This window comes from Euleptes europaea, chromosome 1, assembly GCF_029931775.1.
Source record: "Euleptes europaea isolate rEulEur1 chromosome 1, rEulEur1.hap1, whole genome shotgun sequence".
Taxonomy (NCBI): Eukaryota; Metazoa; Chordata; class Lepidosauria; order Squamata; family Sphaerodactylidae; genus Euleptes; species Euleptes europaea.
In genome coordinates, this window is record NC_079312.1 from 183,099,588 (window position 1) to 183,126,552 (window position 26,965).

General features: G+C 54.3%; 2 protein-coding genes across 2 annotated transcripts; one reads left to right on the top strand and one right to left on the bottom strand.

Annotated features, from left to right (window-relative positions):
• The first annotated feature begins 3,978 nt into the window (after positions 1 to 3,978).
• Positions 3,979 to 16,640, top strand: EPOR (erythropoietin receptor). Its single transcript, XM_056866958.1, has 8 exons — positions 3,979 to 4,090; positions 8,445 to 8,586; positions 10,051 to 10,232; positions 11,353 to 11,504; positions 11,594 to 11,747; positions 14,831 to 14,918; positions 15,169 to 15,256; positions 16,050 to 16,640. Exons 1-8 carry the CDS (start codon positions 3,979 to 3,981, stop codon positions 16,638 to 16,640), a joined length of 1,509 nt encoding a protein of 502 aa, XP_056722936.1.
• A 3,683-nt stretch (positions 16,641 to 20,323) lies between these two features.
• SWSAP1 (SWIM-type zinc finger 7 associated protein 1) lies at positions 20,324 to 22,566 on the bottom strand. The gene is given in 4 exon segments (XM_056850681.1): positions 20,324 to 20,354; positions 20,356 to 20,408; positions 20,411 to 20,896; positions 22,345 to 22,566. Coding segments are annotated over 4 exon segments (792 nt in total).
• Positions 22,567 to 26,965: the final 4,399 nt, after the last annotated feature.

Here is a 26,965-nt window from a genome sequence, read left to right on the forward strand (position 1 = left end):
AGGGGTCACTGGGTGTGTGTGTGGGTAGTTGTTAATGTCCTGCATTGTGCGGGGGTGGGACTAGATGACCCTGGTGGTCCCTTCCAACTCTATGATTCTATCATTCTAAATAACTTCTTATGAACGCTTCATCTTTAACTCCCAACTTCCTCTGCACCCTCAATGATGTGTCAAGCAGGTCTATCAATCCAGTATTCTATGGCTGATCTGAGCCTCCAAAATGACATTTTAAAAGGTGGAGGGAGGGGGGGTCCTGCTCTTCTTAGCCCCATGTTTGAAGCCACCTCCTGTCTTTTCTGTGGCATCAAAAGTAACCGGGTTAAAGAGTGGTTTTGAAAGAATGGGGGGGGGGGAGAAATCCAGGCATTCATTAACATGCACGGAAAGATTGCCAAGGAGAGACAAATGCAGGGGGGATCTAGTTGTTTTGGGGGGGTCCCTAATAGTGGATTATGCTTCGGTGCTTTGGTGTTGGGGCATCCATTTTGTACCAAGTTCTCCACTGGAGCACATGTGCAAAAAAACAAAGTAGGGGGAAGCGTCCAGTGCAATCATTCACGACGGCACGAATGATGCAACGCTCCCTTTAGGGGTAAGTGCGGACAGGATAAAACAGATAAGGGAAAACAGAAAACAACGTTGCCAGGGGAGGAGTGCGGACAAAAATTGGGGAATTCGATTCCAAGCCTCGCAGATCGGCCACATGGAAAATCTGGGGTAAGTGATGCATGGGAAAAAAGCCAATAACATTATACGCTTGGATTTCCAAAAGGCTTTTGACAAGGTACCCCACCAAAGACTCCTGAGTAGACTTAGCAGTCGTGGGATAAAAGGACAGGTTCTCTTGTGGATTAAAAATTGGTTAAATGACCGGAAGCAAAGAGTAGGAATAAATGGACAAAAGGAATTGAAAATAAAGCAGCTGATATTATAATGTCCCTGTACTGCTGTATGGTGCGGCCTTATTTGGAATGCTGGGTGAAATTCTGGTCACCATATCTCAAAAAGATCTGGAAAATGTACAGAAGTAACCAAGAAGATGAAGGTGGAACACCCTTCCCTATGAGGAAAGGCTTGAGAGTTTGCAGCTTTCCAGCTTAGGACACAACTAGGGGGGGGGGGGGCGATAGAGGTTTATAAAATTATGCATGGGGTAGAGAGAGTGGTCACAGATAACCTTTTCTCGCTCTCCCCAAATACTAGAACTCGAGCTGGTGGGCAGTAGATTCAGGATGGAATAAAGGAAATACTTCTTTACTCAACAAGTGATTAAAATGTGGAATTTGCTGCCACGGCATAGATGACTTCAAAAGGGGATTAGAGAGAGATTCACGGAGGAGAGGTCTGTCAGTAGGCACCAGCCATGCTGACTAAAGGGAACCTCCACATTCAGAGGCAGTCAATCTCTGAATCCCAGTGCAAAGAGGCAACATCAGGGGAAGGCCTCCCTTGGCCACTGTGTGAGACGGGATGCTGGACTAGATGGTCTGATCCGTCAGGGCTCTTCCGATGGTCTTATGGTTCAGGTGGTGGGGCAACTTCTGGGCATGGAGTAGGGGTCGCTGGGGGTGTGTGGGGGGAGGTAGTTGTGAATTTCCTGCATTGTGCAGGGGGTTGGACTAGATGACCCTGGTGGTTCCTTCCATCTCTATGATTCTATGAACTTGCATACAAAGCAGTAATATAATGTTCGGCGTTTTTGAAGTGGTTTTTTTGTTTAGTTCAGAAAACAAACAGCTGAGAGGGCAGATATAATGCATGGTGTGAAAAAAGCAGTTCCAGGGGAATGTCTTCCATCTCTCATACCACGAGAACTTGGGATCACTAAATGAAATGAATGGGACAGACAAAAGGAAGTCCTCTCTGACCAGGGCATCACTGTGCTGAGGCTTGCAAACTCCTCGTGGGGGAAACGAAATGGCTTTTTTTTTTTTTAAGTCAGGGTAAAAGCCGAATAACAGCCAAATGGGAAAAACATCAGATAAGAGACCGTGACTTCAACAAGTGACTGGTGATGTTTTTGAAAAGTGTGAGTGTCTTGGAATAAACAACCCCTGTGCGGGAGAAGCAGGCTCCTTATCGTGCCCAGACACTTTCTGTTTTTCTTCCCACTCCTGCTCTAGCAGCGCCTGGCCGGGGGGTGGGTGGGTGCTCCAGCACCTGCTGGACTCCTTGAAAACCCCAGTGGCTCCTCCTGAAGTTTTGGAGAATGGAAGGAAGGGGTGCTTGTTTCCTTGGGGGTGCCTTTGGTTTGCTTGTTTGTTTGTTGGTACCCCGCCCTCAGGGGGGACTTCCAGCAACAAATACAAAATAACACCAGCATTCAAGCATTAAAACATACAACTTTAAAACCGTAATTCCTATTCAAATATTGCAAGAAGGCGCCCTTGACTACGTGAGCGGCTCATAAAGTCGGCTGCCCTCCTCTTTTTTGTTTCTGTCCTACTTCTTGCTTCCTGGGAACAGTGGAGCTGTGGGGGTTTGCGGGGGGGGGGGGGATTCACTGCTTGAGCGTTTCCTGCTTAATCCACAGGAATGTGGTGGTTCCTTGTTCTGCCTGTCCCGGCACAAGGGTCTGCAGGCGGACGAGGGCCAGCCCCTTTGGCTCTGGCCTTCCCCCCCAAAAAAAACTGCACTAAAGGGGACGGCTGTCCTTCAAGCGGGACGGTTTCGGGATCTTTTGTGGAACACCTGGCTGGGTTGCATGAGCTGCTGTGGGCATCCCGAAGGATGTCTTCCTTAGGGTTGCCAGCTCTGGGCTGAGAAATTCCTGCAGATTTGGGGACACCGCCTGGGGAGGGCAGGGTTTGGGGAGGGGAGGGACCTCAGCAGGGTAGAGTGCCACAGACTAGTTCGCTCTCCAACGCAGCCCTTTTCTCCAGGGGAACTGATCTCTGTCACCGGGAGATCGGTGGTAATTCCAGGTCTCCTGCCACCACCTGGAGGTTGGGCAATCCTAGATGACCTTGATATTGGGGGAAAACTCAGCAATAGCCAACCTAGTAAAAAAAACAGAAGGAGAATTATTTTTTAAAGTATATATTTTAAGAGAAACCAAAGGCAAAAAGTTAGCTCAGAATCAGACATGGTTCTTTCTGGTTTGGGGCCGGGGGTCTTGCAGGGCTCCCCCATTTCCACCCGATCAGGAGCTGGGGGACTCTGAGATTTGTTTGAACTTTTGGATAAATTCTGGGCAGTTGCTTGTGTAGTTAAAATGTAACTTTGTTTTATTAGCATTACTAAATATTAAATGATGTATAGAATAAATAAAAACAACTATTTATTTATTTCATTTATACCCCCCCCCGTTTCTCCTCAGTGTGGACCCCGAGCGGCTCACATGGTTCTCCTCTCCACACAACAATCCAGTGAGGCAGGTCAATCTGGTCCAAGATCACTCAGCGGGGGGGGGGGGCACCTGTGGGGCGCTCAGATCTTAGTCCGACACTGTTGGTTTTTCCGGCCAGGACCTTCCGGGAATGTCCAGTTTGTTGGGGGCTCCATGTGAGGGGGCCAGGCACACCCCGGTTTCCCATCCCCAGTGGGGCAAATGGTGCCCCAAATCAGGTGGACTTGGCACAAGGTGGTTGTTTTTTTAAGCAATACCCCCCCACACACACACGCACACCTCTGCCCCAGGGACTCTGCATGCTGGGGGGGGGGGGGGGCGTTTCCAGGGTGGAACTCACCGGGCAGGTCCGACGGACAATCCGGGGGGGGGGGCTGGGCTTAAAGTTGCCAGCTCTGGGTGGAGGGGGGGGGTTCCTGGAGATTGGGAGTGGGCTTTGGGGAGGGGCCTGTGCTTGCGTGCGGGGGCAGGGTTCTGGCTGGGGAGGAGCGGCTCAGCCCCCCCCCCCCCGGCTCTTATCGGCCGCCTGCAGGCGGGGCAGGCAGGCAGGCAGGCGTGCGTGGGGCCCGAGGCGCGCGGAGCAGGTGGTCCCCGACCCGTCCCGTCGCCGCCAGCAGCCGCCGCCGCCGATGGAGCGAGGCGGGCGGTGGGCGGCGGCCCTGTGGGCGCTGCTGCTGCTCTGGGCTTCGGGCTCCTGTGCCGACGGGGCGGCCGCCTTGGGCACCGACTTCGACTACAAAGGTACCCGGGCTGGGCAGCGGGCTTGCTTGGGTCCACGGCCATGGGGGGGGGGGGCTGTGCCATGGCGAGAAGAGTCGGCCCGCCGGCGCGCCGCGGGGTGCCGGCTCCTCTCGCTGGCCTCTGGCTCCAGTCCACCCCTTTCCCTCCCTGCTCTTGACCAAAGCCCCAGGGCCGCTTTTGCCAGCGAGCTGGCCCAGAAGGGTTCCTGCCCCCCCCCCTTGGGACGGGGCGGCCCGCCGTCAGGGGTGCTGGGCCCCCAAAGGAGGGGTGGTGATGGACGCGCGTGCGCCCGCGTGGGTCGAGGCGCAGGAGGGTTGCCAACTGCGGGTCGAGCAATCCCCGGAGAGTCGGAGGGGCGGGGTTTGGCGAGGGGCGGGACCTCCGCAGGGTCTCCTGCCGCCCTCCAAAGCGGCGGTTTCCTGCAGGGGAAGAGGGGTCTGTGGTCTGGGGATCAGTGGTCATTGCAGCGGATCACCCGCACCCGGAGCTTGGCGAGCCTTCCGCGCGTGCTGCTGCTTGGCCCTGGCTCTCCCGAGGGCTCTCGTCCACATCCCTCCTCCTTTGGTTAGTCCTTCCCCAAATTCTTTCTCTTTCCCCAGTGTCCTTTTTGATGGACAGTTCTCCAGACTGGACACTGACTTCAAGGAGCCCCATGTCCACCGGGAAGAGTTCTTGCCTGTGCCCCACGGTGTAGTGGTTGAGAGCGGCAGACTCTAATCTGGAGAACCGGGTTTGATTCCCCACTCCACCACACGAAGCCTGCTGGGTGACCCTGGGCCAGTCACAGTTCTTTCCAAACTCTCTCAGCCCCACCTACCTCACAAGGTGTCTGCTGTGGGGAGAGAAGAAGAAGAAGAGGAGGAGCTGGTTTTTATATGCCAACTTTCTCTGCCACTTTAGGAAGAATCAAACCGGCTTACAATCCCCTCCCCCTCCCCACAACAGACACCCTGTGAGGTAGGTGGGGCTGAGAGAGCTGTGACTAGCCCAAGGTCACCCAGCTGGCTTCATGCGCAGGAGTGGGGAAACCAACCCAGTGCACCAGATTAGCATCCACTGCTCATGTGGAGGAGTGGGGAATCGAACCAGGAAGGGGAGAGGAAGAGAAGGTGATTGTAAGCTGGTTTGATTCTTCTTTAAGCAGTAGAGAAAGTCGGCATATAAAAACCAACTCTTCCTCTCCTTCTTCTTCCTGGTGGATTGTGCCGCAGCTGGGGTCTTCTGCAGCTGCTGTGAATGGAGCTAAAGGGTGTTGCTTCTTGGGCCCGGGGCTGTGTGTGGCCTCGCCCGGAGCGCCTTTCCAAGCCGCTCGAAGGTGTTTGTGAGCCAGCCTGACGAAGGGGCTCAGAGTCTGCGAAGGGACAGTAGGGAGAGCTGAAGAGCTGCTCTTAGGTCACCTGAGTAGACGGGAGGCCTGGCTGGCTGGGCTGCCGCCGGACCTCTGCAACTGTCAGGACAGAGAAGGTCTAGGTGGTACCAAAGACCAAAGGAATCCAGGTTCTATACTCAGGCTGATCTTCGCATGGGAAATAATTTTTCACGCAGGCATTTCCCTTACTGTGGGGCAAAGAACCCGGTTTTTAATGCAGCTGGTATCTTCTGACAAGTAAGGGTCTTGTGCCCATGAGAAATCTCTTGTTCCAGTTTTCCCAGTAGAGAACTGACAGTTCAGAGCAGCCTGTGCATTCACGACTGAGTGGGGATTTGAACCCGGGTCTCTCACAGCCGCCTCTAGCCACAGGGGCTCTTCTTTTTAACTGCTTCTCTTTCCAGCTGAAAGCTTTCAGATTTGCTTGATTTGCTTGTATTGCTTATTTTTTTGTTCATTCATTTACACCCCTTTCTCCCCAACGGGGACCCAAAGCTGCTCACACCATTCTACTCTTCTCCCTTTTATCCTCACAACAGCCCTGTGAGGTAGGTCAGGCTGAGAGTGTATGACTGGCCCAAGGTCTCCCAGTGAGCTTCTAGGGCAGAGTAGGGATTTGAACCCGAGCCTCCCAGATCCTAGCCCGACACTCTAACCGTGACACACCGCTGTGGCAGGAGGGAATGGAGATTCCCCATGAATTGTGCTTCTGTAGCCTCTCCTGGCCCATCCTGCATCACACACACACACCCCACACACACACACACATTCACACCACAAAAAAAATCTCTAGCTCTAGACCAGTGGTTCCCAGACTTTTCGGGGCCACCGCCCCCCCCCCTTGGTTCCACAAACTCAACCCCAGCACCCCCTACCCTATCCTATAAATGCATTATTCAAAAGAGGGGTTTGCATGAAGCACTAAAGAAAATAATAACAATAAAATTTCAAAACAGTCACAATTAATTGCACATCTATTCAAAATCAAATTAAAACTTTTTAGCTGAACTTTATTCAACAAAACTGATGAACTTGATATCCAGTGGTACCAGCTCTTCAAAGTCTGGGGTGGGGGGGAATTCTGATAGTTTCCACCAAATTTGCCAGCATGGTGCCATAGCTTGATCTATTGTAAATTAGTGAACAACACTGTTGAAGGGGCCTGCCTCTAGCGCCCCCCTGCTGCCCCCTCGCCTCTTAGTGCCCCCCTAGGTAATCCCGCCCCAGGGGGTGGTACACTGCCCACTTTGGGAACCACTGATCTAGATAGTTATCTTTAAACTATTCGGCCCCCTCCAGTGCAAGATGGGAACACTGAGGATATTTGGTCTTCCTGTTTTGGGAGGCATTTAGAAAGGGGAGAAATTAAGCAGTCTCCACACACACACATGCACACACACCCCAAAACGCCCCCTGCTTCCTGTTCTTCTTTCCCCAGCCCAGATTCTGCCGGGCCTTGGCGGGAACGGAAGGCCGGGGCAGAAGGTATACACCCAGCCCTTATCGCGGGAAACACACGTCAGGTGGAGACAGCAGAGAGAGAGAGTTGTGTGTTGTGTGCCCAGCGCAAGGGAGAGCTCAGCACAGCCGCAGTGCTCAACTGCCAGAACATCGACCCCAATCTGGGTGTTGCATTCAGAACTGTTATGGGGAGGGGAAGGGAAGGAGATTGCAAGCCGGTTTGATTCTGCCTTAAGTGGTAGAGAAATCCGGCATATAAAAACCAACTCTTCTTCTTTCAAATCGTGCCATTTCTCCCACCAAAAACACCTTTTGTGACATCCGCATACATAGATATTTCCTTCTGCATCTGAGCAATTGGGCAGCCCGTGTCCCAGTCAGAACTGCCAGCATTAAAAAAAAAAAAATCAGCCACACACCCACACAACTATTTGCTCTGGTACCAGAGCAGAAAAGCCGGTGTGATGCCCTCCACAAGGACATTAACTGAACGTGACCCATTGTGGGGAACCACGGTGAGATGCCAGCAGCTGGCGCACAGGACGAGAGAGCGGCGGGGGGCGGGGGGCTTCTTTGCCTGCTCAGGAGTTGTGAGTGAAAATTGGTGAATCTGTGCTGCACCCCCAGAAGACTGAGTGTGGCTGTTGCCCTCCTGTGCGAGTGCAGAACCAGTGGCCGGGGGGGGGGGGAACCCCAGCTCCCCCAGGCAAAGCTTGTTGGCCCCCACCACATAGGAGCCAGTGGCCCCCACCCTGCACCACGTGGGCGGGGGGGAGCCCCAGCTGGGCTACGGAGGTTGACGTGGCTCCTGGCCCCTTCCCATGACTCTCTCAGAAGCAGATTTATTTATGGAATCATAGAATCGTTGAGTTGGAAGGGACCAGCAGGGTCATCTAGTCCAACCCCCCTGCACAATGCAGGAAATTCACAACTACCCCCCACACCCCCAGTGAGTCACCCCTACTCCATGCCTAGAAGATGGCCAAGATGCCCTCCCTCTCGTCATCTGCCTGAGGTCATAGAATCAGCAATGGTGACAGGTGGCCATCTCGCCTCTGCTTAAAAACCTCTGGGGAAGGAGAGCCCACCACCTCCCAAGGAAGCCTGTTCCACCGAGGAACAGCTCTAACGGTTAGAAAGTTCTTCCCGATGTCTAGTCAGAAACTCTTTTGATTTAATTTCAACCCGTTGGTTCTGGTCCGACCTTCTGGAGCAACAGAAAACAACTGGGCACCCTCCTCTATACCACAGCCCTTCAAGTACTTGAAGATGGTTCTCATATTATGGAAAGCAAAGTTGCAAATTAAATTATGCAAAGCAGCTTGACTCGCACGAGTCACAGAATTCTCTCTCACCCCCCCCCCCGGGTTCCTTTGGGGAAAAGACTGTTTTGGGAGCCCCTGCATCTGCAACCTCACTGGGCAGGGACAGGGGTGAGTGTCTTTTGGGGGGAGCGGGATGTATGTCCTGCATGACATTCTTTCCTGTGGATAACATTTCCCCCCCCCCCCATGTCCCCTCCAGCTTCCCGCCTGCTGACTGAGGAGGCCTCCAGTCCCAAATGTTTCTCCGAGCGCCTGGAAGACCTCGCCTGCTTCTGGGAGGCGTCAGAGCCGCTGAGGGAGGGAGAGAACCAGACCGCCTACACCTTCCGCTACAATTTTGAGTGAGTGCCTTGCGGCCAACTTCAAGGCTCAGCCTGCCCAGGAGCCCCGTCCAGCGAGAGATGCCCGGTGCTGCTGCTCTGTTATGCCCAGCCAAGCCCCTCCCCAAACCTCCCCCCCCCCCGGCATTCTTTACCTACTTCTGACTCTGCCCCACCAGGTTGACACGGGAGGGTGGTGCTTCCTCAACCCTGCCTTCATTTGGACAGATTGTGGTTGTGTGTGTCGGCCTCAACCCGAGGCTACAAGGGACAGGGAGGAGAAGGAGCAGCCGCCTACAAGAAAGGAAGCCGAGATGGTGGAAGTTACGGCTCTTGAGAATGCTACTTGCATGAAAACCTGGCCAAATTCACAAATTGGGGGTTGTGTGTGTGTGCGTGTACACTTAGATAATCTGGTACATTAAATCAGGAGTCCCATGAATGATAACCATCTTCAAGAACTTGAAAGGCCGTCATATAGAGGAGGATGCCGAGTTGTTTTCTGTTGCCCCAGAGGGTTGGACCAGAACCAACGGGCTGAAATTAAATCAAAAGAGTTTCCGTCTAGACATTAGGAAGAATTTTCATAGAAGTTGGAAGTGACCACCAGGGTCATCTAGTCCAACCCCCTGCACAATGCAGGAAATTCACAACTACCTAACAGTTAGAGCGGTTTTTCTAACAGTCAGAGAGGTTCCTCAGTGGAGCAGGCTTCCTCGGGAGGTGGTGAGCTCTCCTTCCCTGGAGGTTTTGAAGCAGAAGCTAGATGGCCATCTGACAGCAATGCTGATTCTGTGACCTTAGGCAGAGCATGAGGGGGGGGGGCACCTTGGCCATCTTCTGGGCATGGAGTAGAGGTCACTGGGGGTGTGGGGGGGAGGTAGTTGTGAATTTCCTGCATTGTGCAGGGGGTTGGACTAGGTGACCCTGGTGGTCCCTTCCAAGTCCATGATTCTATGAATGAGTTGTTTTCCTGTAAAAGGAGGTAACACATGAAGTTGTCTGATACCAGATCTGACCCTCGGTCCATCTAGGCCAGTCTTGTCTGCTCAGACCAGCAGCAGCTCTCCAGGGTCTCAGGCAGAGAAAGATCTTTCCCATCACCTGCTGCCTGGTCCCTTTAACTGGAGATGCTGCCGGGGATTGAACCGGGGACCTTCCGCATGCTGAGGGGATGCTGTACCATCGAGCCACAGCCCCTTCCCAGATCTGATTCAGATCTGGACTGTGATGCCGTGTGGGTTAAGACACACACACACACACACACACACCAGCTTCCTGACCTGAAATGACCCTCCAAAGCGCTGTTTGCCCTGTTGGTAGACAAACGCAGAGGCCCCAGCTGTCAAATAAGAGCCTCTCTGGGGCCCCCTCAAGACTCCCACAACCCCTCTTGGGCTCTGCAGCTTCCGCCGGAAATAAGGAAGAGCAAATGCTCCCCCCCCGCCGCCCAGAGTTTGATGCCCACAACCTGCTTCTTTGCAGGGACGACACCCGACGGAAGCTCTGCCACCTGAATGTGGAAGACACGGCCAGGAACACGACCCGCTACACCTGCCGCTTCCAGAGGCAGGACATTGCCGCCTTTATGGCCATTGAGGTCCACGTCTTTCAGGGGTCCAGCAACGACACCCTGTACCACAGAAAAGTCTGGCTGGACAAAGTAGGTAAGCAGGAGCCACTTCCAGCCCTTCTGGTCCTCAAGGCCGTCGGGGGCTTATGGGGGTCTGTCCAAGGGAAGGGAGAAGAGAAGAAGAGTTGGTTTTTATATGACGACTTTCTCTACCGCTTAAGGGAGACTCAAACCGTCTTTCAATCACCTTCCCTTCCCCTCCCCACAACAGACACCCTGTGGGGTAGGTGGGGCTGAGAGAACTCTAAGAGCCGTGAATAGCCCAAGGTCACCCAGCTGGATTCATGTGTAGGAGTGGGGAAACCAACCCGGTTTAGCCTCCGCCACTCATGTGGAGGAGTGGGGAATCAAACCCGGTTCTCCAGATCAGAGTCCACCGCTCCAAACCACCACTCTTAATCACTACACCATGCTGGCTCTCCAGGGTAGAGCGGGGGCAACTTCTTTTTCTGGCCTCCCCCCCCCATGCCAGTAACCACTGCACAATAGACAGAAATCAAACTGGTGTAGTTCCTCCAGCTTCACCTGTCGAGTTATCTCTCATGCGGTGGTCAAAAGCCCTGCGAGGTGGGGCGAGAAAGGCATGGCTGCCCCAGCACATAGTGGCCAGCTTGTTAGGGAATGGGGAACGAAGGAGACCAAGAGGGCCGCCCGAAGCAGAGCTGCACCCTCCCAAGTCCACCGGAGTCACCGGGCTCAGAAGGGGGGGGATGCTGCTGCTGGCAGAGCCAGAGGCCCTGATCCTGCGTCTTTTGGCTCAGAAGCTTGCTGGCGAAGGGAGCTGCTACTCTCAAAAACGTACACCCCAAAAACCTTGCTGGTCTCTAATGTGCTCCTAGACTCAAATCTAGTTGTTTTACTCAGAAGGTAATTTTGCCTGATTTCTGAGAAGGACGGGGCTGCCCAGGACCGAACAACTGAGCTGCTGGGCCCAGGCAGGTAGCCTACGGCATCCATAAGAGCATGGAGGCTGCGGGGCTCTTGCCAACGGAGATGGTGCAACCATGGATCCGCGGAGTCTGCCGGACAGGCGGGGCTCTGTGGCTCTGTGCCCACAATGGGAAACTCCCTCGGGGTGTCAAAAGAGACGGCCACGGCCACCTTCTCTCTCTCTCTCTCTCTCTCTCTCTCTGCTTCTTCCCCTCTGCTGGCAGTTTTCCTGGACCCCCCCTCCAACCTGACTGTTCGCCTGATGGACCTGCCCGGGCAGGTCAACGTCAGCTGGCAGCCCCCCAACCTGGCATTCCTGGACTCCAGCATCCGCTACGAGGTGAAGGTCTCTCCTGAGGGCTCCAAGGCCCAGATGGTAAGTCAGGCTTGGTGCCCTGGGGGGTGGGGTGGCATCTCCTCCCCTCCCACGCCTTGCTAATTTCTGCTTGGTCCTTCTTCTTGCAGGTGGAAATTGCCAACGGGCGGACGTATTGCCTCATCACCAACCTGAAGGGCCAAACCCGCTACTCCTTGGAGGTGAGGGCCAAGCCCGACGGGGTCAGCTTCAACGGCTACTGGAGCGCCTGGTCCCAGCCTGTGACCCTCACGATGACCACCAGTAAGTCCTCCGTCAGCCAACTTGGCCGGACGTCACCGTCCACTAGAAGCGCCAGTCCTCTTGGCAAGGCTGAATGATGGAGTCAGTCCCTTATGACAGGGATCCCCAATGTGGCACCCCCGTGGGTGCCATGCTGCCCACGGACACCTTGCCTGGCGCTCACAAGTGTTTTTAGAGAGTGAATTGGGTCAGGGCTTCTGATTGGCCACTGGAGATCTGATTGGTTGCGCAGATTAAAATAACTTTGTTTCAGCAGCAGCTGTGCTGGTTTTATTCTCTCTCGCCCCTCTTTCCATGTGTGTTTTTGCAAATTGCCCCTTTCCCCCTGCATTTGGGCTTCCTCTGTGTGTGTGTGGGGGGGGGGGCTCTGCCTCCTCCAGCAGCCATGTTATGGTTTGCGCCCACCACCCTGTGTCAGCATTCCAAAGATGCCCACAGTCAGCATGGTGTCATGGTTAAGAGCGGTGGTTTGGAGCGGTGGACTCTGATCTGGAGAACCAGGTTGGTTTCCCCACTCCTACACATGAAGCCATCTGGGTGATCTTGGGCTAGTCAGACTCTCTCAGCCCCACCCACCTCACAGGGTGTCTGATGTGGGGAGGGGGAAGGGAAGGGGATTGTAAGCCGGTTTCATTCTCCCTTAAGTGGCAGAGAAAGTTGGCATATAAAAACCAACTCCTCTTCTTCTTAAAATGCTCAGAACCCCTGCCTTACGAATTCTGGAACTAGGAATATGCATAGCCACAGTCATACCCAGAGGAAGGAAGGAAGGAGGAGAAGAAGAAGAGTTGGTTTTTATTTGCTGACTTTCTCTACCACTTAAGGGAGTCTCAAAGAGGCTTACAATCACCTTCCCTTCCCCTCCCCACAACAGACACCCTGTGAGGCAGGTGGGGCTGAGAGTTGTGACTTGCCCAAGGTCACCTAGCTGGCTTCATGTGGACGAGTGGGGAAACAAATCCAGTTCACCAGATTAGCCTTGGCGGCTTATGTGGAGGAGTGGGGAATCCAACCCGGTTCTCCAGATCAGAGTCCTCTGCTCCACACCACCGCCCTTAACCACTACGCCATGCTGAAATGTGGAGAATCTGAACTTCCTGACCAAAAAAATAAACTAAAAGCACGTGCCTAGTATTTGGGATGGAAGAGATAAACCCCAACATGTGTGGGAAACGTCCAGCCACAAAACAAAACGAAGGAAGCCAGAGCAACGTAATAAGAAAACGGGTGTGACAATTCCAAGCGCAGGAAGAGCAAAGCAGGGCCGAATCCGTCCTGCCTGAGCCTCACTTGTAATGCAGGAGCCCAGAAGTCGGGACTGCGCCAGCACAAGATTACTCGGGGCGGGGGGGGGGGGGGGAATCTTTCTCCAGCTTTGCATCCCAACCATGACTTCTTCCTAGGAAGCATTTCTGTTGGTGGGCGTCTGCACGCAGGGTAGAGGAACAGGCCGTCTAATAAAAATATCCACAGGGACAGCTCTTTTGTTCCTGCATTCCTTTCCTGACTCTGCCTTAAGGCAGAAAGCGAGATGGCCTGAAACTGCAGAGGGATGGGGGCGTGCGGGCAACAGACAGCCAAACAGGCTGAGGAGGGGAAGTGCTCCACGAGCCTTGGGCTGCACGCGGGCAAAGCCTCAGCAGGTTCCCAAAGAGGCATGGAGAGAAACTGGAGCCATGGGGGCTCCTCTTGAGGGGTCAGGGGCTTCACTTTGGCCGTCCAGGGCTGGAGAGCAGCTTTCCCAGGGAGGGCTCAGCTGGCCCACAGAGCTGGGGAGGGGGGAGGACTTCCAAGGCCCGGCAGAGGGCATTTTAGTGCCAGAGAGTAAATCTGGCTGTATACCCTTGGATGTGGCTACTGGGCACTTGGGAACATGTTCCTTGCACAAAACATGGTTGCCCTGAATTAGCAAGGCAGCCCAATCTGCTCTTATGTCTTGCTGGATGGGGAAGCCCATAAAACCCAGCGCTTGGCAAGGAGTCCTCTCCGCTCTCGCTGCCCCATTATTATAAAGAGCTGATCCTGAGGGCAGCTTCCTCACGAGCAAGAGGGGCTGAAAACCTGGCTTGGCTGGAGAAGCCCTAACCAGCTGATTATATCGCAGCTTTAAAATCATATCAACAACAACCTTTCATTCTTCCGGGGTGCCCCATGGACACATTGTCAAGTTGTCTTCAAGCTCACCATTTCAGCAACCTTCTCCAGGCTAAGAAAAATAGCTTCTGAGTTTCTTAGCTCTCTTCAGCGTGGTGCAGTTGGTTAAGAGCGGTGGTTTGGAGCGGTGGAGTCTGATCTGGAGAACTGGGTTTGATTCCCCACTTGAGCAGCGGAGACTAATCTGGTGAACCGGGTTGGTTTCCCCACTCCTCCACACGAAGCCAGCTGAGGGACCTTGGGCTAGTTACAGCTCTCTCAGCCCCACCTACCTCACAGGGTGTCTGTTGTGGGGAGGGGAAGGGAAGGTGATTGGAAGCCGGTTTGATTCTCCCTTAAGTGGCAGAGAAAGTCGGCATATAAAAATCAGCTCTTCTTCCTCTTCATCTCTAGCCTGTTACAAGTGGCTCAGGGAGGGAGGGTCGTGGTGGGGATTCCTGGTCACATGTATGATCCCCTCTCGAGCACTCAGCTGAACGGCTCACACAGGGTGCCGCTCACACATGTTGACCACTCAGAGGGGTTTAATATGGTGGTCAGACCTGTTAGTCCTCTGCAACATTCACAGTCATGATCGACAATCTACCAGGATTTATTTACCCTTATTTCTGTCCCTCCTTCCTCCACAACGGAGACCCAAAGTGGCCGACCTCCTTCTCCTCTCCTCCATCTTATCCTCACAACAGCCCTGTAAGGTAGGCTAGGCGGAGAAAGAGTGTGACCGGCCCCAGGCCACCCAGGCCTTGGGAACGTGCCAGGAGACAAGCAGCAGTGTTGACCCAGCTGGTCCAGCCTGCCAAAACGCGCCCGCGAAAAGCTAATTTGAGGGGATTCCTCCCTGGGAAGCCACCACAGGAAGGTGGAGCAGGGCACCCTCCCTGGGGATGCCCACCGTGCGGTGGGGGCTAACAGGCTCTCCTGCTTTGCAGCTGTGGACCCCCTCATCCTGACCTTGTCGGTCATCCTGGTGCTGATCGTCCTGCTTCTGGCCTTCATCGCCCTGATGTCTCACCGCAGGTACCACTCTGGGGAAAGTGTTTTCCGCCTTCCTTCGACAGGGTGTCCCTCCTCCTTCAGCCCTTCCCATGCATGTCTGGGCGGTGGGGTCAGATTCGGAAGAGCTGGGAGGGGTGTGGCAGTGCCAGCCGTCTGGAAAGGCCCTGCGGGGGACTCCTCTTCAATTCCCGGGTGGGGTGGTTGTGACGGTGGAGTCTGTATTGGTCTCTCTCTCACACACACGTGTTCTCTTTTGCCCGTCTCTCGCCAGATTCCTGAAGAAGAAGCTTTGGCCCGCAATCCCCACCCCAGAGCATGAATTCAAGGACCTTTTCACCATCTACAAGGGAAACTTCCAGGTATCTCTCTGCCTGCCTGCCCAGTCCCCTTGGTGGGGGAGTACTACCCAGGGCTCCGCCCTCACATTGTATTCAAAAAGCATTTTCAGTCCAAAACCCATAAATAAAATAGCCAGCCCCAAATCCCCTCCCTCTTAAAAGATGCCTGCCGTTCAAGCCCCCTGAAAAGCCTTGGCAAACGGGCAGTCCCCACAGCGCCCCCTGAAGCCCTCCAAGGAAGGGTCCCCTCCCCTCTTCAGGGAGCCCCTCCGCCACAGAACCACGATGGAAAAGGCCGAGGTCGGACTGGCCGCCCTGCGTGGCGGGGCAGCCAACAGATGGCTGCCTGAGAGCCGTAGCTGGCTAACAGGGATAGATGGGAGGCTGGGATCGAGAAGGCGATGATGGCCCTAAACCGGACTGGGATGGCAGGTCTCCCCCACCCCCCAAATTTTAAAGGGGCCAAAGCCCTTTAGTGCCTCATGCCCTATGCGAAAGGTCCTTTAGCTCCAGAATCTCTGGATGCAGAAATGCTCTTATATAATAGGGCTCAGCTGGGAAGAGATCAGGAGAGGACCCTTCAGACACTACCCGGACACAGACTTGGGTGGGGGGGAGGCAGAGGCAGGCCACCTAGAAGACAAGGCCACCCTTCCTCATAGAACCATAGAGTGGGAAGGGGCCAGGTAGGCCACCGAGTCCCACCCCCTTCTCAGTGCAGGGTCAGCCTAGAGCACCCAACCAGTCCTCGTCCAGCCGTCGCTTGAAGGCCGGTCTCCCATCCTCTGACTCTGACTTTCCCTCCCCCTTGCAGCTGTGGCTGGGGCACCAGAGTGTTTACCTGCGGTGGGGCCAGAACCCCCACTACCTGGAGGAGCAGCCGTTCTTGCTGGAGGTCCTCTCAGAGTGTGACCGCTGTAAGGTGGACGGTGCTCCTCCTCTGCCCCCCAAGACCCGTGGCTTGACGGAGCTCCCACATTCTCCAGACGTGTCTCAAGATGATTACCTAGTACTGGACGAAGACTTGGTGCCCTACGGCCCCGGAGGGGGCGGTTCTCTGCTTTCCGTGGACGGTGCCACGGGGGAGAGCGCAGGGGGCATGGCAGGAGGGGCCCGGGAGCCCAGCCAGGCGTCTTCCAGCTTCGAAGGGGCCCGGGAGCCCAGCCAGGCGTCTTCCAGCTTTGAGTACACGGTGTCTGATCCCAGCTCAGAGAGCCTCTCCCCGTGGGACCGCCAGGCAGAGCCCCAGCTCAAGAGCACCTACCGGATGGTGTCCGACTCCGGGATCTCTGCCGACTACAGCCCCGTGGGCTCCAACGTTGGCCAGACCAGCTTGTACACCAACCTCCGCGAGGGGGTAACACAGCCACACTCCTTCCTGCCCAGCTACATTGTGTGCTCGTAGTCGCGGCAGCCACTGGGCCGGACCCTGACCCCAAAGAGCGGAGGTGTCAAGATCCTGGCTCCTCTTTTCCTGGTTTTGGCAAGATGCCCGAGGAACCCGGCAAAAACTAGCGGCTTCCAGAGCTCCTGGTGTTCCCAGCTCACTCATGCAGGGAGACGAGCGCAGAGCGGACAGGGCCATGACTGCAAAGAGACTCTGGACATGTTTCCCTGGTTTCTTTTTCCGTAAAAACCTTTTAAAATGGTCTAAGTCTCGAGGGAGCTCCCAGTTGCCTTTTGAGAAGGTTTGGAGTACTTCAGTCTGGCTGGAAAGGGTATGCATGGGGGGGGCACCCAACAGCCCCACACTCCCCCCCCGCCCCCCCCCCCCCGAGCCTGCAGGGAGCTCACGGGACGACGCCCATCCGGACCATTTTTTTCCTTCCAGTCCACATTCTTGGACTTGAGGGCACATTTAGAAATGTTTTGTTCTTGGAATAGAAGCAGCCTGCTTAATAAGAAGAGCGTCCTTGGACCGAAGACTTCAGGCTTCTTCCCCCAGCTCCGGAAAGGAAGTCAGGTTCAGGGGTTAGAGCCTGAAGTCTCTGGGGCCCCGGACGTCTCCATGGGAGTAATAATCAGTCCTTCTGCCTTGGAAGATGGGGATTAAAAACACCGACTGAAATGCGAAGGGGTTGTCTTTTCCTCCTGGCTTGAATAAGCACACGGCCCTTGGAGAAAAGCCCCAGGAAGACGATGCTGAGAGGGCGGCAAAGGAGTTCTGGCTGTTACTTATTGCCCTAGGAGGGGCAAATCGGGGTGGGTTGAAATCGTATGTGGGTCGTTTGGAGGATTAACTGTTACTTTCCACCGAGAGATGACTTGTGATGGTCATATTCTTTTTGAGAATACCTGGCAAGATGCTGGCCTTTCTTTTTTTTTTCGTGTGGTGGAATTAGAGATGTTTCCACACTCGGACCGCAACCCACCTCTCAGGGATATACCTGCATAGCATCCTTGTATAGATGTGTATCAGAATTCAGACTGTATATTTTTTAAGACGTTATTTTGAAACGTTAATAAAAGCGAGGGGAGATTTTGCTTATGCTCGGATTTGCTTCCCATATGTTTTGGGGGTGGGCGGGTCTCCCCTTCCTCCTTCCTCCATCGTCCCCACTGCTTATTGTTGTTGTTGTTGTTGTTTCAACTTAATACCCTGCTCTCCCTGGCCAAAACCGGGCTCAGAGCAGCTTACAAGAGAGTAAAACCCATTTAATCAATAAAACCATTAAAACAGCATTTAAAATAGCCTGTTTGGTAAAATGCCTACCCAGCTTGCTGGGGTTAAAGGGAAGATGACTGGGGGAGGCACTGGCAAACCACCCCGCAAACAAAGTCTGCCTAGTAAACATCAGGATGTGACGTCACCCCGTGGGTCAGGAATGACCCAATGCTTGCACAGGGGACCTTTACCTTTACCTTTGTAAAGTTATAAAAAACCAATTATCCTAAAACTACTTAGGCGCCTCTAGATGTAAAAAGTTTTAACTAGGTGAGCAGATGGATTAAGATACAACGGCGAGGGCTGGGAGGCCAGCCTTTATATCTAGAAAGCTTTATATCTAGCTGGCCTCAACCATAAGCCTGACAGAATAGCTGTTTTACAGGCCCTGCGGAACTCATTGAGGCAATGCCCCCCACCCCCACCCCCCTTCCCATCTTGCTCATCTAATGGAGGCCGGACAATTCCTTTGCCCTGATCCGCAATACTCCAGCGCAGCTGCCCCGGCCTCTGAATCAGATGGATGCACAGAGAACAGCCCTCCCCACCATGGGTGGTTGGTTGGTTATGCATTGTTGAGAAAGGTGCGCTGCATATGTTCAGATGCATTCAGTGTTGTTCAACCTATTTCAGAACCTGAAAAGGAGTCATTGGACTTGTTTTTCTCCTGTGTCTGGGCTCCCACCTCCCATGTTCCGGTGGTTGGCCCACACAACCGGCAATACCTCAAGGCCTCAGTAAAGCAGGGGCCATAAAAACTTCTCCGGTTGCCTGCAGGAGAGGGCCACAAAAAGGTCTCCTTCTCCCGATCGTGGCGCCTTGTGCTTAGGGCTGCCAACCTCCAGGTAGGGCCTGGAGTTCTCCTGGAATTACAACTGGTCTCTGGACCACAAAGACCAGTTGCCCTGGAGAAAAATGGCAGTTGTAGAGGGCAGACTCTATGGCGTACCATAGCTTATAGGTGGAATCCTTCCCAAATCCCCTCCTTCTTCAAGCCCCCAGATATCCAGGAATTTTCTAGGTGGGCTCTCCTTCCCTGGAGGTTAATAAGCAGAGGCTAGATGGCCACCTGTCAGCCATGCTGATTCTATGACCTTAGGCAGTTCAAGAGAGGGAGGAGGGCACCTTGGCCATCTTCTGGGCATGGAGTGTGGGGCTGTGAGGGGCGGAGGTAGTTGTGAAATTTCCTGCATTGTGCAGGGGGTTGGATTAGATGACCCTGGTGGTCCCTTCCAGCTCTATGATTCTATGACTTCTGGGCTGACTTCTTCCGTGTCTGGCCAGAGCTCAGGAACATGATGTCCCACCCCGCCAACCACACGGCAGGCCCAGCCCCAGCCTGGAGGGCCGAGATAGCGCTTATCAGCCCGGCAGCCGGCCACACCTTTGGAGTGCTTATCAGAGGCAACACTTGGGGAAGCAGCAACCAGACAGGCTCACTGGCAGGCCTTTGGATGAGATCCAGAGCAGGAAATTCGGAAGACCCCCCCCCCTTCGCGAGACAGTTTTTGGTGTCTCACTCTGGAAAGCCAGCGTGGTGTAGTGGTTAAGAGCGGATTCATCTGAATGTAGGAAGGCCCCAGATGTTCAACAGTAAGACTTCCAAGTAGCATCCACTAGGACTCACCGCTGTTGGGGGACTCCAGCATGGTGCGGTGGTTAAGAGCGGTGGACTCTGATCTGGAGAACCAGGTTTGATTCCCCCACGCCCTCCACATGAGCCGCAGAGGCTAATCTGGCGAACTGGATTTGTTTCCCCCACACTCCTCCACACGAAGCCTGCACAGCACCCGGGAACTCAAGATGCCTCTGGAAAATCCTCACCCAACCCCACCCCTGCCCTTTTGCAACCAACGAATCTGGGAAAGCATCAGGTGCAACTGGGAGAGGTGGTGGTGAGGAATTCTCTCTCTTTCTCCCAGGCAGGGAATGAGAAGTGTTAAGAGAGGCACACACCCCTCCCAGCCCCAGCCCGAAATGCTGCATGACTCCCTCGGGTTTCCCGGTTTATGCTCCAATTTCCCAATACATCATTGACTTGTGCGTTTTGGAATTAAAGCCACAAGTTGTGGGATTTATTCTTCTCGCATCCTGTTACTGGCAGAGCACGCCCTGAAGGGACGTTTTGAGACCTTTCCCAGATAGCCCGGCCATCTTTGCGCTCAAAGGTCCTTTCCAATCTCCAGGGCCAGGGACGCTTCTGAGAGACCTAAACACTGTACTTCCCCCAAACCAGAATTTGCCACCTCTTCACAAAAAGCAGCCTACGAGCCCAACCAAAATGGAAGTCCCCCCAAAGTTGGGAGGGGAAATTTTTTGAAACAACCACATAGTGTTTCACTGCCCATTTAAGGAAGGTTTGCAGTTAACAACTGCTCAGAGGTAGGCAGCAATTTTAAGGAGAAACTTGGCAAGGGTTCAGGCTAAGGACCCCCAGAGGTCCAGAACAGAGACAGGCACGATGCGGTGAGCATCAGTGGCGGGTGGTCCGTGGCCCACTGAAGACGAACCCCCACCCCCTCCCTTTGGCACAGAAGTGGAGAAATCTTCATCTCCTCCCGTGGCTCAAATGTCAGCTGCCACATCTGATCTTCGGTCCCCGGCTGGGAGAGGCATGCTCTGACCACCTTGGTAGCCCCCTGGCCGTTGGAGCCCCCGCTCTCCTGCGTCTCCAGGTGCAGCCAGCATCGGGCCGGGAAGTAGCGCTGGATGGCCGAGAGCTGCTCCGCTCCGTCTCCACCTTCCACCGGGAACCTCGCAGAGACGATGAGCTGGCAGCCTGCAGGCTCTATATGGCGCTTCTGGCTGAAGTGGCTGGCTGTGTCCAGCAGCAAGGCTGCGAGCTGGGCGGCCAGGTGAGGGCCAGGGCAACCGGCCAGGTATTCCTCCAAGCTGTCCAGCACCATCAGAGAAGGGCTGCCAGGCCACGTTTCGTGCAAGGAGGCCAGAAGCTGAAGCAGTTCCCGGAGGGATGTTGGGTACAAGAACTGGATTCTCTGGAGAAAGGGGAGGAAGGAAGGAAGGGTGTGAGCAAGGGCAGGTGGGTGGGGGGCACTCAGAAGCCGCACAGCAGGCCGGGCGCTCGTCTTCTCTAGGATGGCTGGCAAATGCTGGAGTACTGAAGGCGGTGTGACCAAGCGCTGAGATCACACGTTATGTTTTTCATGTGACAATTGGATCACAGACAGCGCTTGGATCACCTACATGTGTGAAATGCAGTGGCAAGAATTTGCTAAGCAGGGTCAACCCTGGCTAATATGTGGATGGGAGACCTCTGAGGAATACCAGGGTCCTGACGCAGAGAAGAAGACGGAGAAGAAGAGTTGGATTTTATATGCTGACTTTCTCTACCACTTAAGGGAGACTCAAACCGGCTTACAATTCCCCCTCCCCACAACAGACACCCTTGTGAGGTAGGTGGGGCTGAGAGTGTGTGACTAGCCCAAGGTCACCCAGCTGGCTTCATGTGGAGGAGTGGGTAAACCAACCCGGTTCTCCAGATCAGAGTCCACCACTCCAAACCACTGCTCTTAACCAACTGCACCACGCTGGAGGATGGCAAACCACCTCCCACCGTCTCTTGCCTAGAAAACCCCGCCAGGGGTCACCATAGGTCAGCTGTCCCTTGAGGGCACAAAAAGGGGGAGGGGGGTTGGGAGACCCTTCCTCACAGGTTTCTGCAGTATCTGATGAGTTGAGCTTTGGCTCAGGAAAACTCCCGCCCCGGAAATGGGGCTGGTCTTGGAGGGGCTCCTGGACTCCAACCAAATTGGTTTTGGCAGTAGGGTCGCTGAAGCCTGCCTCGCGGCTAATGGAGGGTACAGGTGAATGGGGGGGGGGCAGTAGAAGGTGTGGATTCATCTGGATGTAGGAAGGCCCCAGATGTTCAACAGTAAGACTTCCAAGTAGCATCCACTAGGACTCACCACTGCAGGGCTGTTGGGGGACTCCAGCATGGTGCGGTGGTTAAGAGCGGTGGACTCTGATCTGGAGAACCAGGTTTGATTCCCGCATGCCCTCCACATGAGTGGCGGAGGCTAATCCGGCGAACTGGGTTTGTTCCCCCTCTCCTACGCATGAGGCCAGCTGGGTGGCCTTGGGCTAGTCACAGCTTTCTCAGCCCACCTACCTTACAGCGTGTCTGTTGTGGAGAGGGGAAGGGAAGGTGATTGTAAGCCGGTTTGAGTCTCCCTTAAGTGGCAGAGAAAGTTGGCACATAAAAGCAACAACTCCTCCTCTTCTTCTTCTTCTTCTTCACCCCTCCCGTTTGTGCAACTTTGGGACCCAGAAGCCGCCCCCGCCCCCCGCTCAGCCTGCCCCCCCCCGGCCCGGCCCCTCCTCCACGCCCAGGCGTGGCTTTTAAGCCACCGGCCCACCCCCACCCCACGACCCCCCACCCCGCCCCCCTGGTCTTGCCCGGCGGGTTGGAGGGGCGGCGGCGCACCTGGAGGCTGGTGTTGGCGCTGTTGGCGGGCGGCGCCCCCGCCCCGGGCAGGCGCTGGAAGGGCCGGGGGGCCACGAAGAGGACGCGGCGGCCCGGGGGGGCGGACAGGGCGGCGCGGAAGAGCAGCGCCGAGCGGCCCGAGGCGGGGGGGCCCAGCACCAGCAGCCCAGCAGGAGCAGGAGGAGGAGGAGCCCAGGCGGGACCCGAACCAGCCGCCGCCATGCATGCACGCGGACGGGGAGCACGCACACAGCGCGGGCGGGCGGGCGGGCGGGCGGGCGGACAAGGAGGAGCGCCGGGCGGGCAAGCGGGCGCGCCGCCTCCTTCCTCCTTCCTCCTCCTCCTCCTCCTCCTCCTCCTGCCAGCAGCGCGGCCGCGCCAGCCTGCCCCCGCCCCCTCGCGCCTGGCGCTCTGCTCCTGCTCAGGAGCTCGCCCTTCGGCCCGGGGGTGGGGGAGCCTCGGCCCCTGCATGCAAGGCGGGGGCGCAGCAGGACACGAGGAGAGGAAGGAAGGAAAGACGGCCCTGCTGGGTCAGACCCGGGAGGCCCGTCGAGGCCAGCTGTCTGCTCGCACAGGGGCCTCCAGGAAGCCCCCAAGCAAGACGGCTGCAGCAGCACCATCCTGCCTGGGATCCACAGCACCTCAGATAACGTGCATGCTCCTCTGACCCTGGAGAGAATAGGCGTGCATCAGGACCAGTATCCATTTTGACTAGTAGCCATGGATAGCCCCATTCTCCATGAACATGTCCACTCCCCTCTTCAAGCCTTCCAAATTGGCAGCCATCCCCACATCCTGGGGCAGTGTGAGGACGTCTGCTGAACGGTTTCTTTCGACTCTGTTGTCAGGTCCGGCCCGTACAAGCGGCCAGGTCCTGGTTCAGGCTCTTGACATGTCTTAGGCCCGTGTTTGCTGTTCAGTTGTTCTGTGATTCCCACTCCCTGTTCCCCACCCCTCCCGAGTCCCGACCTTGAGTAGCTACGGCCAGGCCGTGTTTAGATTCCTGTCTCACCCCTGCTTCCCTCCTTTCCTGTGCACTCTGCTATCTCGCTGTTTCCCAGGCCGTTTGATCTTGCACCTGTGATGTAATCGTGTAACCCTGCTTTAAGTTAGGCCTGCAGCCGAGCTCTGCATTGGCAGCTTTGAAGCTGCAGCATATCCATGCTTACTAGATGCTCTCAATAAACGTTTACCTGCTTCTGACATGCCTGTCTGAGCAAGTGACTTTTTGAGACAACCTAGGTTGGCTGGAGGACCTCACAGGCAGGGAGTTCCACCATTTAACTATGCATTGTATGAAGAAATACTTCCTCTTATCTGTTTTGAATTTCTCACCCTCCAGCTTCAGCAGATGACCCCATGTTCTGGTATTATGAAAGAGGGAGAAAAACTTCTCCCTGTCCACTCTCCAAACCATGCATAATTTTATAGACCTCTATCATGTCTCCCCTCAGCCGTCTTCTTTCCAAGCTAAACAGCCCTAAGCGCCTTAACCGCTCCCCATAGGACAGTTGCTCTAGTCCCCTAATCATTTCGGTTGCTCTTTTCTGCACCTTCTCAAGCTCTGCAATATCCTTTTTTAGGTGTGGTGACCAGAACTGTGCACAGTGTTCCAAGTGTGGTCTCACCATAGATTTGTACAAGGGCAGGATGACAGCAGCAGTTTTATTCTCTGTTCCTCGTCTAATTATGGCCAGCATGGAATTTGCCTTTATACAGCATGCCTGCAAGGGGGGGGGCATTTTAATTCACCCCAGCCCTGGTCAAACAGCCGTGCTGACCCTTGCCATCCGCAGGACCGGTTGGACCGGCAGCCTGAAAGGAGGGCAGCCAACAGAGTATCGCAGGGAGTTTTGCAGAATCATGCCAGCTTGCAGGGATGGCGTGTAACGCTGCCGGCTCTGGGTTCGGGGGGGGGGGAGGGCAAGGTGCCCTGGAGGAAACAGCTTCTCTGGAGGGTGGGCTCTGTGGCGTTGCACCCCTTGCTGAGCTCCTTCCCCAAACTCTGCCTTTCCCAGGTGTTGGAGTGAGCCACTAAGCATGCCTGGACATTGGGGGGGGGTGCTAAATCATGCTAACCCCTGTGTATAAGCGTTACCTCTTGAATCGGGTGTTCCTCTCTTTCTAGACCAAATCAAGCCTGAACTGTCCCTAGAAGCTAAAATGACCAAACTGAGGCTATCCTACTGTGGTCTCATAATGAGAAGGCAAGAGGCACTGGAAAAGACAATCAGGGGAGGGGCCATGGTCCCAGGGTCAATCCCTGGCATCTCCAGTTAAAGGGACCAGGCAGGAGGTGATGGGAAAGACCCCTCCCTGGAGAGCCGCTGCCGGTCTGAGTGGACAATACTGACTTTGATGGACCGAGGGTCTGGTTTAGTATAAGGCAGTGTCATGTATTCATGAGAGGGGATATGATAATCATCTTCAAGTACTTGAAGGGCTGGCATATGGAGGAGGGTGCCGAGTTGTTTTCTGTTGCCCCACAAGGTTGGACCTGAACTAACGGGTTGAAATTAAATCAAAAGAGTTTCCGTCTAGACATCAGGAAGAACTTTCTAACAGTTCGAGCGGTTCCTCGGTGGAACAGGCTTCCTCGGGAGGTGGTGAGCTCTCCTTCCCGGGAGGTTTATAAGAAGCTGTAAAGGAAATACACCCTGCATTCCCTTTTGCTACAATACTGCACAACATTGGCTCAAAACTTTAGTTGAGGCTGAGGCCTAGTTACCCCTAGCAAATGCATTTCAAAGCTCTGTTTGTAGTCTGTGAGAGCGGGGGGGGGGGGAGGAACTCTTTCTCAAACCCCCTTCCCTTTGAAGTTTGCTCACTGATGGCCCATCTGTCTCCACGGTGACCCATCCTGTCACACCTTAGCCCTTGCTGGCTCTGGGAATCTCCTGATAATTTGCATTCGCTGCAGGAATGCAATTTATCCCTTGTCTTCAAAGAGTTGGCTAGTGACATGACCAATATGAAATCGGTTTATTATTTTCCTGAGGAATTCATTGGCTGCCTGATCACCAGCTGACAAATCCGGAAGGTATAAGAATAAACTTCTTCTGGTAAAGTTTTTATGGAGTTTTGGGGACATGCTGGCATGGCCTCATGCTACATCACTTTGCCCCAGGGAGAAGGGGCAAGATGGGAACAATCCTTACAATTGGAAATCCTCCTCGACAGAAGAGGCTCAATGGCCATCTGTCAACAATGCTGATTCTGTGACCTTAGGCAGATGATGAGAGGGAGGGCATCTTGGCCATCTTCTGGGCATGGAGTAAGGGTCACTGGGGATCTGGGGGAAGGTAGTTGTGAATTTCCTGCATTGTGCAGGGGGTTGGACTAGATGACCCTGGTGGTCCCTTCCAACTCTACAATTCTATGTGTTCATACTAGGAAAAGTGGAAGGCAGCAGGAAAAGAGGAAGACCCAACATGAGACTCTACAAAGGAAGCCCCGGCCCTCAGTTTCCAAGACTTGAGCACGGCTGTTAACAATAGGAGATTTTGGAGGACATGGATTCGGAGGGTCGCCATGAGTCAGAAGTGACTTGTCGGCACTTCACACAGACACACAATATAAGGGGTGCTATCTACAAGGGTTGGTCAGACCTTTACATTTTAGGTCTGCTGATGGACTACAAATAGTACTTGGGGTGTTCCTCCCATGAGACTTCTTTCATGTGCCAGTGAGTTTTGTCAGGATTCGTTTTTTAAGTCAACCTCTGAGGTTCAAATCTTTCCAGCACATTCTCCAATGCCTTAAATACAGCATGATCTGTTCTAGCATGTTTATTTTGACTTAAATTTAGCAAACAAAATTTAAAATGTACTTTATGTGAATAAAACTTTCTGTTGTCTTGAACAAAACAATTCACGTCACTCGAGAGGTGCACCATTTCTGGAAATGATGAACTCACGGGGGGAAATATTTGAGGCCATAGGGGGAACTCCTGGGTATTTTAAAACTGAAACATGCAACATTTCTTATGAAACCCAAACGTACTTGATTTAGAAACATGCAATGTGTATTGTTTCAGTTACCCTAATTTCCCGTTTTTTGGACTTTGGGGGAAAGGGTCGTCTTGTAGCTGTTTAAAATCTTCCCATCCTTTCCCTCCCCAGCCCTTTCGCATCTTCTTTGTACTTAAGCCCTACCAGATAGTCAAGGCTGAAATTTCATCAAGGGGCATATCCTCCCCTTTTACGGGGTGGGGTGGGTCTTTTCCAGCCCTTGGAAGGATGAGTCATCCATGTGTAGCAAAAAAACCGGGGCTGTGGCTCCTGGAGGGGGGCGGGAGGAGGGTGTTGAGCCCATTTTCACTGGCGGCTTCCTGGCCCAAGGGCTGTTGCCCAGCCTCGCCTGCTAGAACTGCCAATCACCTTTCGTGCTGCCCGGCAACCATGTTGCCTAGTGACTGGAGATCCAGTTGCCAGGTTACGCAAAGAGCTCTTTTCAGGCTCCAATGGATGGACTTTTATAACTAAGAAGCCAGAGAGCTTTCCTTGCATCTTCCTTTGCTTCCCCCCCCCAAAAAAAAAATTCCCAGCACCACCTATTTGGAGGACTATATTGGTCCTGCAAATAATATTTTCTGCATTAATCAGCGTATGTTGATGCCACG